At 43.7% G+C, this 11,853-nt stretch overlaps 2 protein-coding genes across 5 annotated transcripts; both read right to left on the bottom strand.

Moving 5' to 3' along the window:
• Nucleotides 1–289: 289 nt before the first annotated feature.
• On the bottom strand, nucleotides 290–3,226 carry LOC116401335 (T-cell immunoglobulin and mucin domain-containing protein 4-like). Its single transcript, XM_031879690.1, has 4 exons — nucleotides 2,827–3,226; nucleotides 2,094–2,432; nucleotides 1,384–1,452; nucleotides 290–501 (listed from the first exon to the last, which is right to left on the bottom strand). Exons 1-4 carry the CDS (start codon nucleotides 2,861–2,863, stop codon nucleotides 425–427), a joined length of 522 nt encoding a protein of 173 aa, XP_031735550.1. The 5' UTR covers nucleotides 2,864–3,226; the 3' UTR covers nucleotides 290–424.
• Nucleotides 3,227–6,836: 3,610 nt separating this feature from the next.
• Nucleotides 6,837–11,623, bottom strand: LOC116401334 (hepatitis A virus cellular receptor 1 homolog). 4 transcript variants are annotated; one of them, XM_031879687.1, is made up of 7 exons: nucleotides 11,568–11,623; nucleotides 11,233–11,294; nucleotides 10,194–10,386; nucleotides 9,814–9,941; nucleotides 9,626–9,711; nucleotides 9,041–9,146; nucleotides 8,712–8,857 (listed from the first exon to the last, which is right to left on the bottom strand). In XM_031879687.1, the coding sequence occupies exons 2-7, from the start codon at nucleotides 11,279–11,281 to the stop codon at nucleotides 8,721–8,723; spliced, it is 699 nt and encodes a 232-aa protein (XP_031735547.1). In that variant the 5' UTR covers nucleotides 11,282–11,294; nucleotides 11,568–11,623; the 3' UTR covers nucleotides 8,712–8,720. The 4 variants fall into 4 exon arrangements, with proteins under 4 accessions (XP_031735548.1, XP_031735547.1, XP_031735546.1 ...); XM_031879686.1 differs by having other exon boundaries at nucleotides 9,814–10,016; nucleotides 11,568–11,611; XM_031879688.1 differs by lacking the exons at nucleotides 8,712–8,857; nucleotides 9,041–9,146 and adding an exon at nucleotides 6,837–7,250 and having other exon boundaries at nucleotides 9,814–10,016; nucleotides 11,568–11,610.
• Between the last annotated feature and the right edge of the window lie 230 nt (nucleotides 11,624–11,853).

Here is an 11,853-nt window from a genome sequence, read left to right as displayed (position 1 = left end):
TTAGACAACAAAACTACTTAGTTAGGTTTAGACAACAAAACTACTTAGTTAGGTTTAGACAACAAAACTACTTATTTCAGTTGAGACAACAAAACTACTTAGTTAGGTTTAGACAACTAAACTACTTAGTTAGGTTTAGACAACTGAACTACTTAGTTAGGTTTAGACAACTAAACTACTTAGTTAGGTTTAGACAACAAAACTAATTAGTTAGGTTGAGACAACAAAACTACTTAGTTAGGTTTAGACAACAAAACTACTTAGTTAAGTTTAGGTAAAGATGGGGGTTTGGGTTAAAATCACTACAGAAGTTCTGTTACTGAAGTACAGAAGTTACATGACGAATAAATCAAAGTTGACTTATGGTTTCACACGATGTTGAAAGTAAGTCTTCCACTTTTCAACCATCTGCGTTTCTCTGAAGTTAAACTTCCTCTCTCACCTCGGCCGTGATGCTGCTGGAGGAGGAAGTCAGGAGGCGCTCGGTCGAGGTCAGCTGACCTGCAGGACGAAGAAACGAAAGCAGATGTTTGAGTGCAGCTGTGTCAGCAGCATGATGTCATGTTGAACACTTTAGACTCTGTATTTCCCTCAAAATAAATAAAGTTTCATCTAAACTTGTGAAGTATTGACTTAAAAGCAAAATCTGTTTGATCGTATGACAAATAAAATATACAATAGAATTGTATAATTTCCATGGAAACAGCATAAAATATGCAGAATAGAGCTAAAAATGTACCAAACCGCAAACATACATATATAATATTCAAAATGCTGGATGGACAAACAGACGTTAAGCAAAACAGAAATCTATATTCAGAAATATAATGTCCTTTCAATTAGCCTGTGACTCGTTTAATGCTTATTGCTAGCATGCACATAGCTACCACCAATGCTAATGGTTAGCATACACATATCCTAGTCTTGTCTATAAACTCTAATACACAAATGTTTGTAAGAGTTTATAATGTATTATGTCATCATAACAGACATTTTACAGCGCTTACCTAAACAAAATCATAACAATAGTCAGTAGCATCAGCCTTAGTGATTAGCATGAGCTAATTGAAAGTCGTTAACGGCCATCATGAACAGTAAGTTAATAACAGTAAAGTCTGGATACATGTAGACCGAGGCCAGCGGTTCATGTGAAGCTTTCTATGTTCTGTAACTGGAGCATGAAATCATGGTGGGATTAGTAAGCTAGCTAGCTAACTAGCTATCTGCTAAATGAGTAAAACTGAACTTAATGCTCATCAACACTCTTGTCTCAGCGTAGGAAAGATCTTTACTATCAGCAGATATTCAGAACTTCCAGGGTGGAGACACTTTGTGGTCTTTAGTGTAGAGAATGAAGATGTAGTATCTCCCTCTGTGTTGTACCTGTTGTAGAAGCCGTCTGATCTGTGGTCGTCTCTCTGGTTAACGTTGTTGATGTGGTCGTCTGTGGAGCTGAAACACAAAACAACAGCTGTGACTGTTCAATCAATCAATCAATCAATCAATCACCAACCTTTATATCTGACCCATAACTGCACTGGAAAAACACTCTATAAAGTTTCATTGTTATGCAGATGATACTCAATTATATCTATCGATCAAGATGAAACCAACCAGCTCGAAGACCTGGAAAAGCTGCAACTTCCTGATGTTAAACTCAGACTAAACTGAAGTTATCTAGCCCAGAAAACCACGAAACCAGTTATCTAATGATATAGTTTCTCTAGATGGCATTGCTCTGGCATCCAGCAGCACCGTAAAGAATCTCAGAGTTATCTTTGATCAGTCTGTTAAATCTTTCCAAGTGATCCAGAATGCTGCAGCACATGTACTAACAAAAAAACAACAAAAGGTTGTCCAGGTCTTTAGTTAGGGCTGGCTCAGGTTTATAGTTTATGGGATTCATAAAGTGTCCGTCTGCTAGCCAGTCAGACCTTCAGGATTTGATCACGATCAGTTGACAGGAAGTAAACATGGACCCAAACTGAACTGTCTATAAAAAAGACAAAAAGCGTAGAAACTATGGAACAACCTACCAGTGTAAACTCTGTTATATTATGAAAACGTTATTATCTAAATCAATAATTTCTCACCTTTCACAACGACCAAATCAAAGGGATGTTTCTCGTCGTTGAGCCATCCGGGTATGTGCACTCTGCACCCGTAGAGTCCAGCATCTGTCTCTGAGACGTTCAGGATCGTCAGAGAAACGTCTCCATCCTCCAGTCCTCCCAGTAACTGATACCTGCTGGAAACTTCCTTCACATTGTGTCCGTCGGTGGAGAGGAGCTGGTCGCTGCATCCTAAGATTGGTATTACACCTCGACCCCAACAGACGGACAGCGCCCCGTAATGTTTGATGTTGTATTTACAGGACAGAGTGACGTCTTCACCTGTTTGACCGACAACTCTGCTGCTGTCACTTTCACTTACTGTGGGACACAAACAAACGCTGTAAAATCAGATCTCAACCTGTTCTAATCTGCTGCTCTATCCGGTTTTATAATCCCTCAGGTTTGTCTGAAAGTCAAAAGAAATGAAAATAAAACCCAAACGTGTGTTTAAAAGTGTTAAATATGACGTAATATATAATTAAATATGATTAATATCAAAACTGACTGTCTGTCAAAAGAAAAAAGTACAAAAACAGAAAGAAGCATTTGTTTTCTACAAATCTACAAATAAATGCTGTGAAGAAGAAACTGTTATTGTGAGAAATATAAACAGAAACCAAACAGCCCGAGAAAAAAATTAAGTTTTTAAGTTCTATTAAAATGATTGATTTCTTGTAAATGGAGAAACGGTGATAAAGTGAATATACGTCACCTGTGAGGAGAGCGAGGAGCAGAACGATCTTCATCATGAACACACTGACACACTTTCATCAGACTCTCACATTTAAACTCACACTGAGTCATAGCTGCACTGCACACTGTAAAAAATGACCTGCTGCTGCTTCAGAGAGAAGAAAAAAAACACAATGAAAAAAGAAAGAAACAAAGAAAGAGATTTTTAAACATGTTTCTTTAAATCAGGCACAAATATAAGGATGGTACAAGGACCACATGGCTCGTAGCAAAAAATCTAGTTACCTCTTGTCCTTAGTACCCCCCACAGGACTCCCAGAGGGACACAGTTGTAAACCCTGATAATTGGAGTCCACTTTACGGTCTACCTGTTTAAAAAAACTAAACCACCACCCCGGTCTGCTACTCCAGAGGCATAGTCCCCAACCTCAAAGTGACACTGAAAAGGTGTTTATAAGAAAATAATGTAACAAAACATAACGTGACAAAACATAACATCCATCCATCCATCCATTTTCCTCCGCTTATCCGGGGTCGGGTCGCGGTGGCAGCAGGTCAAGCAGGCTGACCCAGACCTCCCTCTCACCGGCAACATGTTCCAGCTCATTCTGGGGGATCCCGAGGCGTTCCCAGGCCAGCTGGGAGATGTAATCTCTCCAGCGTGTTCTGGGTCTTCCCCGGGGTCTCTTCCCAGTTGGACGTGCCTGGAAAACCTCCAGTGGGAGGCGTCCAGGAGGCATCCTAATTAGATGCTGAACCACCTCAGCTGACTCCTTTTGACGCGAAGGAGTAGCGGCTCTACTCCAAGCTCCCTCCTGATGACCGAGCTCCTTACCCTATCTCTAAGGCTGAGCCCGGCCACCCTACGGAGGAAACTCATTTCGCCACTTGTAGCCGCGACCTTGTCCTTTCGGTCACGACCCAGAGTTCGTGACCATAGGTGAGGGTAGGAATGTAGACCGAGTGGTAAATTGAGAGCTTTGCCTTCCGGCTCAGCTCCCTCTTCACCAAGACGGTCCGGTGCAGCGCCTGCTTTACTGCTGCAGCTGCACCGATCCGTCTGTCGATCTCCCGCTCCATCTTACCCTCACTCGTGAACAAGACCCCGAGATACTTGAACTCCTTCGCTTGAGGTAGGCACTCCGTCCCCACCTGGAGGGAGCAATCCACCGGTTTCCGGCAGAGAACCATGGCCTCAGATTTGGAGGTGCTAACTCTCATCCCCGCCGCTTCACACTCGGCTGCAAACCGCCCCAGTGAATGCTGGAGGTCACGATCCGAGGAGGCTAACAGGACCACATCATCTGCAAATAGCAGAGAGGCGATCCCGAGACCCCCGAGACTGACGTTCTCCGCCCCCAGGCTGCGCCTAGATATCCTGTCCATGAAAATCACGAACAGAACCGGTGACAAAGGGCAGCCCTGGCGGAGGCCAACACCCACCGGGAACGTGTCTGACTTATTGCAGAGAATGCGGACACAGCTCCTACTGCAGTCGTACAGAGACCGGATCGCCCGTTGTAACGGGTCCGGCACCCCATACTCCCGGCCGGGACGGAATCCGCAGTGCTCCTCTTGAATCTGAGGTTCGACAAGCGGTCGGAGCCTCCTTTCCAGCACCCTGGCATAAGCCTTCCCCGGGAGGCTGAGTAGTGTGATACCCCGGTAATTCGAGCACACTCTCCGGTCCCCCTTTTTGAAGATGGGAACCACCATCCCGGTCTGCCATTCCATGGGCACTGATCCCGACCCCCATGCGACATTGAAGAGGCGTGTGAGCCAGGACAGCCCAACTATGTCCAGCGCCTTCAGCATCTCAGGGCAGATCTCATCCACCCCCGGCACCTTGCCACCAAGGAGCTTTTTAACTACCTCAGCGACCTCTGCCAGGGATATGGGTGAGCCTCCCCCTAGGTCCTCAGGCGCTGCCTCCTCTGCAGAGGACATGTTGGTCTGGTTTAGGAGTTCCTCAAAGTGCTCTTTCCATCGCCCGACGATGTCCTCCGCCCGGGTTAGCAGTCCCCCCCCCTGCTGAGAACAGCCTGGGGTAAGCCCTGCTTTCCCTTCCTGAGTCGTCGGATGGTTTGCCAGAACCTCCTTGAGGCCAACCGAAAGTCCTTCTCCATGGCCTCCCCGAACTCCTCCCATGCCCGTGTTTTAGCATTCGCGACCACCGCAGCTGCAGCCCTTCTGGCCTGCCGGTACCTGTCAGCTGCTTCAGGAGACCCCTGGGCCAACCAGGCCTTGAAGGTCTCCTTCAGCTTGACGGCTTCCCTCACCTCCGGTGTCCACCACCGGGTTCTCGGGTTGCCGCCACGACAGGCACCGATGACCTTCCGGCCACAGCTCCTAGCGGCCGCGTCCACAATAGAGGCTTTGAACATAGTCCACTCGGATTCCGTGTCCCCAACCTCCCTTGGGATGTGTGAGAAGTTCTTCCGGAGGTGGGAGTTAAAGACCTCCCAGACAGGGTCCTCCGCCAGACGTTCCCAGTTCACCCTCACTACACGTTTGGGTTTGCCGGGTCTTTCCAACCGGTTCCCCTGCCATCTGATCCAACTCACCACCAGGTGGTGATCAGTTGACAGCTCTGCTCCTCTCTTCACCCGAGTGTCCAAGACATACGGCCGCAAATCAAATGATACGATTCCAAAGTCGATCATTGATCTCCGGCCTAAGGTGTTCTGGTACCAGGTACACTTATGAGCCACCTTATGTTCGAACATAGTGTTCGTTATGGCCAAACCGTGGCAAGCACAGAAGTCCAATAACGAAACACCATTCGGGTTCAGATTGGGCAAGCCGTTCCTCCCAATCACCCCCCGCCAGGTTTCTCCGTCATCGCCCACGTGAGAGTTGAAGTCCCCCAGGAGAACTATGGAGTCAGTAGGCGGCGCCCTTTCCAGGACCCCTCCCACCGACTCCAAGAAGGCCGGATACTCCGAACTGCTGTTTGGTGCATAAGCACAAACCACAGTCAGAGCCTTGCTCCCCGCAACCCGTAGGCGCATGGAGGCGACCCTCTCGTTCTCCGGGGAGAACTCCAACACAGCGGCGCTCAGCCGGGGGCTCGTGAGTATCCCCACTCCCGCCCGGCGCCTCTCACCCTGGGCAACTCCGGAAAAGGACAAAGTCCAACCCCTCTCCAGGAGCTTGGTTCCAGAGCCAGCGCTGTGTGTGGAGGACAAAACATAACAAAACTAAACAAAAGGAAAACATGACATGGTGTAACATAACGTAACGTAACAAAACTAAACAAAATGTGACAAAACATACAGTAACATAATGTAACTTAACATGGTAAAACATAGCATAGCGTAATTTAACAAAACATAACGTAACAGAATTTAACAACGTAATTTAATGCAACAACACGTAACCGAACAAAACTTAACCTGGTCAAACAACAAAATGTAACGAAATGTAAGAAAACAATGTAAAAAAACAAATGTAACATGGTACAACATAACATGACTTAACTTAACATACATAATAAAACATCACATAAACACACATGTTTTCTAAAGTCTCCCTAAACATCTATGACTGTCGGAGAGAACTCGAGGTTCATGTTGTGAATCGAAACAAAACTAAATACGTGTGTAGTGACACTTAGGTTAAGTATTTAAATTAACTATATTAGATCGGGTGTCTTTATTCTACGTAGTCTGACTTCCTGCTTTGTTCTCGTCACAAATATTCGACCACTCGAGGTCGCCATCTGATAATAAATGTAAATATGTTTCGTGATGAGACTACGGCTGTTTGTTTAGGGAGGACTGTCTGCTTATAACAGCAAGTCATGTGATTCATTTAAATCTATATATATATATATATATATATATATATGTTAACTTCTGTAGTCAGTCACATTATAATGAATGTAAGATCATTATTTGAGTGTAAAGTCACCAGAGGGAGTATAAACATGTGGTCAGCTCATAACTAATGTAATGGTAAAATATGCATTTGATCTATGTGCCCTCGTTGTGAAACCGAAATGTACGTGTGGTTAAAACTATGCAGTAATGAGGAACTTGTAGTTGAAAGTCTCATCTTACCTTGAAACCGTAACTGATTCCCAGTTGAATGCATCTAGCAGGAACTAGATAATGAGCAGATCAAGACAGACTGTGTCAAAAGACCTGTACTCATGTATGATTTATCTGAGGAGTGGACCGCTGTATGTTGAATCTTGTACTTAGTCGAAGCTTTGCCACAGTCTACTGAATAGGTAGCTGTCGTATTCTCTTCCCTCTTGCAAGCGAATAAACAGACAAAGACAACTTTCAATCTTCTGAAGACTTTATTATTGATTTGTGAACAAAACTCTCTTCTCCCGATTAACAGAAATCTTCCACCACACTTCCTGTTGGCGGCGTTAGATGTTCACAGCTTCCTGTTTTCTGATTCTCTGACTCTCGTCTTTAACTTCATCAGAAGCTGAAAAAGGACAGCAGAGATCCACACTTGTCAAAAAAGAGGGTTGAGATCCCAGGAAAGCTGCCTTAAATGAAGGAATGATATGAAAGTAGGATAAAAGGACACAAAGCATATAATAGTAAGGATGAAATCACAGTAATCATTTTAAAGCAAGTATGTATAACATAAGAATAATGAAGTGATTTAACAAATGTAAACTGATAATAATAATGTATGTATAACTGAGTAAAGTGAAGTCTGTGTGTGGGTGGAAAGAGCTGATGTAAGCAGGGTGGTAAGAAATATCTGCAGCTCAAACTGAATTTATTACAATTAACAAAAATAATCTTTTAACCATCACTTAGTCGACTGAGAGGAGGAAGCTCCTCCCACAACATGTTCAGTTCTGCATCTCCAGTAAACATGTTTAAGAAAATTTGAGAAAATTAGGGAAATAATTACGACATAACATTCAATTATAATTGTTTCTCCTTAAAATAATTATTTACAATAAACTGAGATAAAATTTCACCTGAAAGTATTAGTTTGGGCAAAGCATTCATTTTGTATTTCCTTACATATCAATGAATAAATGTAAATATATTTATATTCATGATGTATGTGTTATGAATGCAACAATAAAAATGTTTTTTATATTTATCTGCCCCAAAATTATTCAATTTAAAACATATTTTGAAAAGCTAATACATGTAAATATTAATACGGCTACCATGGAAGCCACCAAAGTGTCTTTTTTAATGCTACAGCGCCCCCTACAGGCGTCGGCCTTCATTACAGCCTCCACATCAACCTCATTTGAGAAAACTAGTTAAAAGAAGTTAAAACATTTTGTGAAATCATCAACTCATTAGTCAAACTAATAAACGATGATTTTTTACTTCAAATTAATGATAAAAGTTGAGTTGAATTAACATTTTAAAGAGCAGAGAGCAGGCTGCAGTACCACCTGTGGCCACAGAGTGTAAGTCTATAAACTCATGGCGCTGTTTCCACGTGTTGGCAAATGACAGAAAACTGATATGAACAAACACAATTTTACTTTTATCACTTTAAAAGACACCAAAACTAAAACAAGATGATGACATTATGGATTCCAGTGGACATTTAGTAGTCCAACAGAAGATTAACAGAACATTTAGATTAAGTCAAATTATTTATATCTTAAGTTAAAGATACAAATATATATGTGATAAGATATTTATTATCTGTGGTTACTTATTGTAGCATTTTAATCCACTACACTGCAGTTATGGACATCCAGCGCTGATTCATTGTGAGAAAAACTTGAAACATTCATTTATTATTGATTAAATATTGGTCAAATAATTATAAAGTAAAGATGATTGGAGGTATAAACACGACTACAAATCAAAAGGTATAAATATTTGCAGTTAACATTGACAGCAACGCTGAGATATAAATGTATGAATATGGTCAAATAATCACGAGGATCCAGTTTAAGCTGAATGTTTAGATTTTTGTTTTAATAAAATGTGTTTCTCTGACTTCAGGAGGACATTCATAGGACATTCCTGTTTCTACACGGAGCTCCGCCTCCTCCTCCTCTGATTGGTTCACCCTCCTGTCGCTCTGTGACCTCCAAACACCTGCACACGCACACACACACACACACACACACACACACACACACACACACACAGGTTGATATGATAAATAATGACTTAATTTTTTGTTATTTATTGACGGTTTGCTATATTTACTGTTCTTTGTTTTTGTAATTCTTGTTTTGTTATTTGTGTGTGTGTGTGTGTGTGTGTGTGTGTACTGACTGTAAGCAGCGGTCAGCAGCAGAGCAGGAATGAAGATGATGAAAGAGACTCTCACAGTGTTTCCGATGAAGCTCTGCAGACTGTTGACCTGCTGCTGCTCGGACGACTGACAACAAACAAACATGCAGGTCAGCTAGCTCAGAGGAGAGCGTCGTAACGTTAGCTAGCTCAGAGGAGAGCGTCGTAACGTTAGCTAGCTTAGTGGAGAGCGTCGTACTGGGACGTGTTTGACCGTGGCACAGCGACAGCAGAAGGACACGTGAAGCGGCAGAAGTCGCTAAAAGTGTTAAAGTAAAGTAAAGTCGAAGTGTTACGGTTTAAGTTAAAGTGATCATCTTTGATCGTGTGTTTCAAGTGGACTCATTTCCCTTTCGGTTGTGTGCAGCCAGTGAGGTGCGTTATGCTTGTAAACTCATTATCGTGCATATTTGCGGGCAAGCTGTGTTTTATGTAATGTTAACGTCAGATTCTTTTGTATGTCTAAATGTATTTATACAGTTTGACGGTGGATAGAGGACGGTGCTGTTGAGTGTATTTCCTGGAGGGAGTGATAGATATTAATTGTTTGTGTTTAGTCTCTGTCACCTGAACCAGAGCCACCATTGGTCCTGTGGAGTTCTCCCCCGTGACATCACTTCCTCTCTTCTCCGTCACCTCCCTTGTTTTGTAACCTGTCAATCAGATGAGACAATATAAAATAAAATAAATCGCCAAAACATACTAGCCGGTCCCTGCAGGTGTGTCTACACCTTGAAGGTCCGTCTGGTGCTCACCTGGTGTGTGTGGTGCGTTCAGGTTCCCGGCATCCCCAGCGTCTGAGGAGTCCGAGGCGAACGCACGGTCGATGACGATGAGGTGCACGCTGGTTGTCTGGTCGTTGAACAAACCGGTCAGCTGAACTCTGCAGTGATAGAAACCAGAGTCTGACGGTCGAGAGGTGGAGATGGTCAGAGATGAGGACGAGGACACGGAGTACCTGAAGGCCACATCACAGTCTTATTTTAATTACAGCTGATAGTAGGAACTTTTAGTTAGTGGTGATTCTGGTGGCCCCTGTGGACTAAAGTGGTAGTGTTTCTAAGCACCAGAGTCCCTTTAAAAAAGGGTCTGACAGGAGATGTGAGTTGGTCTCAGATCAGGAGACACCTGGTACCTGAGTGACTTCCTGTATGCGAGCTGGTCTCCGGCGGCCTGGACCACCGTGTCGCGGCAGGTGAACAGTGACGGTTGGCCCCTCCCCCAACACACCTCCACTCCTCTCTGATTCGCTGCCTCCGAGCGACACTGCAGCTTCACCGCCCTCCCAGCCACGCCCACCACCGTCTCCGTGGCGACCGCCGACATGCCTCAGAGGACAAAGGAGACATAAGAAGGACACTTGTCTATCTTCTTCTATTATTCAGACACATCTTGTTATGATCTTATTAAATGTATTCACACATTCAACAGACTCCTTAATTAAAAAGGAGGAGAGAGGAGACGGGAGGAGGAGACAAGGAGACGAGAAGAGAGGAGAGAGGGGATTAGGGAGAGGAGAGGAGACTAGGAGAGAGGAGAGAAGACGAGGAGACGAGGAGACAAAGAGAGGAGACAAGGATGTTCGATGTTTTTGTTCAATGTTTAGGTTTATGTTCACATGTGTGTGTGTATATATATATATATATATATATATATATACACACACTTTTTCTTTTGGATATATATTTATACTTATATTGTATATAGCTGTTAAATGTTTATACCTACATCTGTTCTACTGTTTTTGCTGCCCTTTTTTATTCTTTATATATATTTTTTTGTTGTTTATTGTAAATGTGTGTTTGTACATTGAGAGCGGAGTGGAAACCGGAGTCAAATTCCATGTATGCGTACACATACATGGCCAATAAAGCTGATTCTGATTCTGAGAGAGGAGATGAGGAGATGAGGGGAGAGGAGACGAGGAGATGAGGGGAGAGGAGACGAGGAGAGAGGACCGCCGACATCAGAACATTGTTCATCTTCTTCCACACATCAGACACATCTGGATGTTATGATCTCATCAAATGTTTCCACACATTCAACAGACTCTTTAATTATTCATCAAAGATTAAAACAACGATACAAAGTGTCCACTTTATTAGGGACACGTCTCTAAAAACACTCTGTGTTTCTATTATTCTGTCCACCCCTCTGAGCAGCTCCAGACTCACCTGAGAGGACGAAGACACGGACGAAGGTGTGGAGAAGCAGCCGCAGCATGTTGTCGAGTGTCCTGCAGACAGACAGACTGACACACTCAGTGATGTCACTTCCTGTTTCCATCCTGATATTAATAGACTGAGCAGAAGAAGAGTCACTTTGTTTCACTTCTTCTTTTAAAAACTTCATGAAGCTGTTGTTCAGAAGAAAGATGGTGAAACGCGTTGAAGAACATCCACTGAAAATATGTTGTACTAATATATATATATTATGATGTATTTATATTTCCAGTACCAGGAATGTGATTAGAGAGGAATGAGGAGACGAGAGTCCAAGAACAACTCACCTCTGACCTGATGTCTGAAAACACTGAAGACTTTATTCCTGAGGGTTTCACTGAGGAGACGAGGAGAGAGGGGGAGGAGAGAGGGGGAGGAGAGAGGAGACGAGGAGAGAGGAGAGGAGAGAGGGGGAGGAGAGAGGAGACGAGGAGAGAGGGGGAGGAGAGAGGAGACGGGGAGAGAGGAGAGGAGGAGAGAGGGGGAGGAGAGAGGAGACGGGGAGAGAGGAGAGGAGGAGAGAGGGGGAGGAGAGAGGAGAGAGGGGGAGGAGAGAGGGGGAGGAGAGAGGAG

Source organism: Anarrhichthys ocellatus, unplaced genomic scaffold, assembly GCF_004355925.1.
Source record: "Anarrhichthys ocellatus isolate YVR2014 unplaced genomic scaffold, GSC_Weel_1.0 scaffold349, whole genome shotgun sequence".
Taxonomy (NCBI): Eukaryota; Metazoa; Chordata; class Actinopteri; order Perciformes; family Anarhichadidae; genus Anarrhichthys; species Anarrhichthys ocellatus.
The sequence above is the reverse complement of the archived record's forward strand: the minus strand, read 5'-3'. Positions and strand labels throughout refer to the sequence as shown.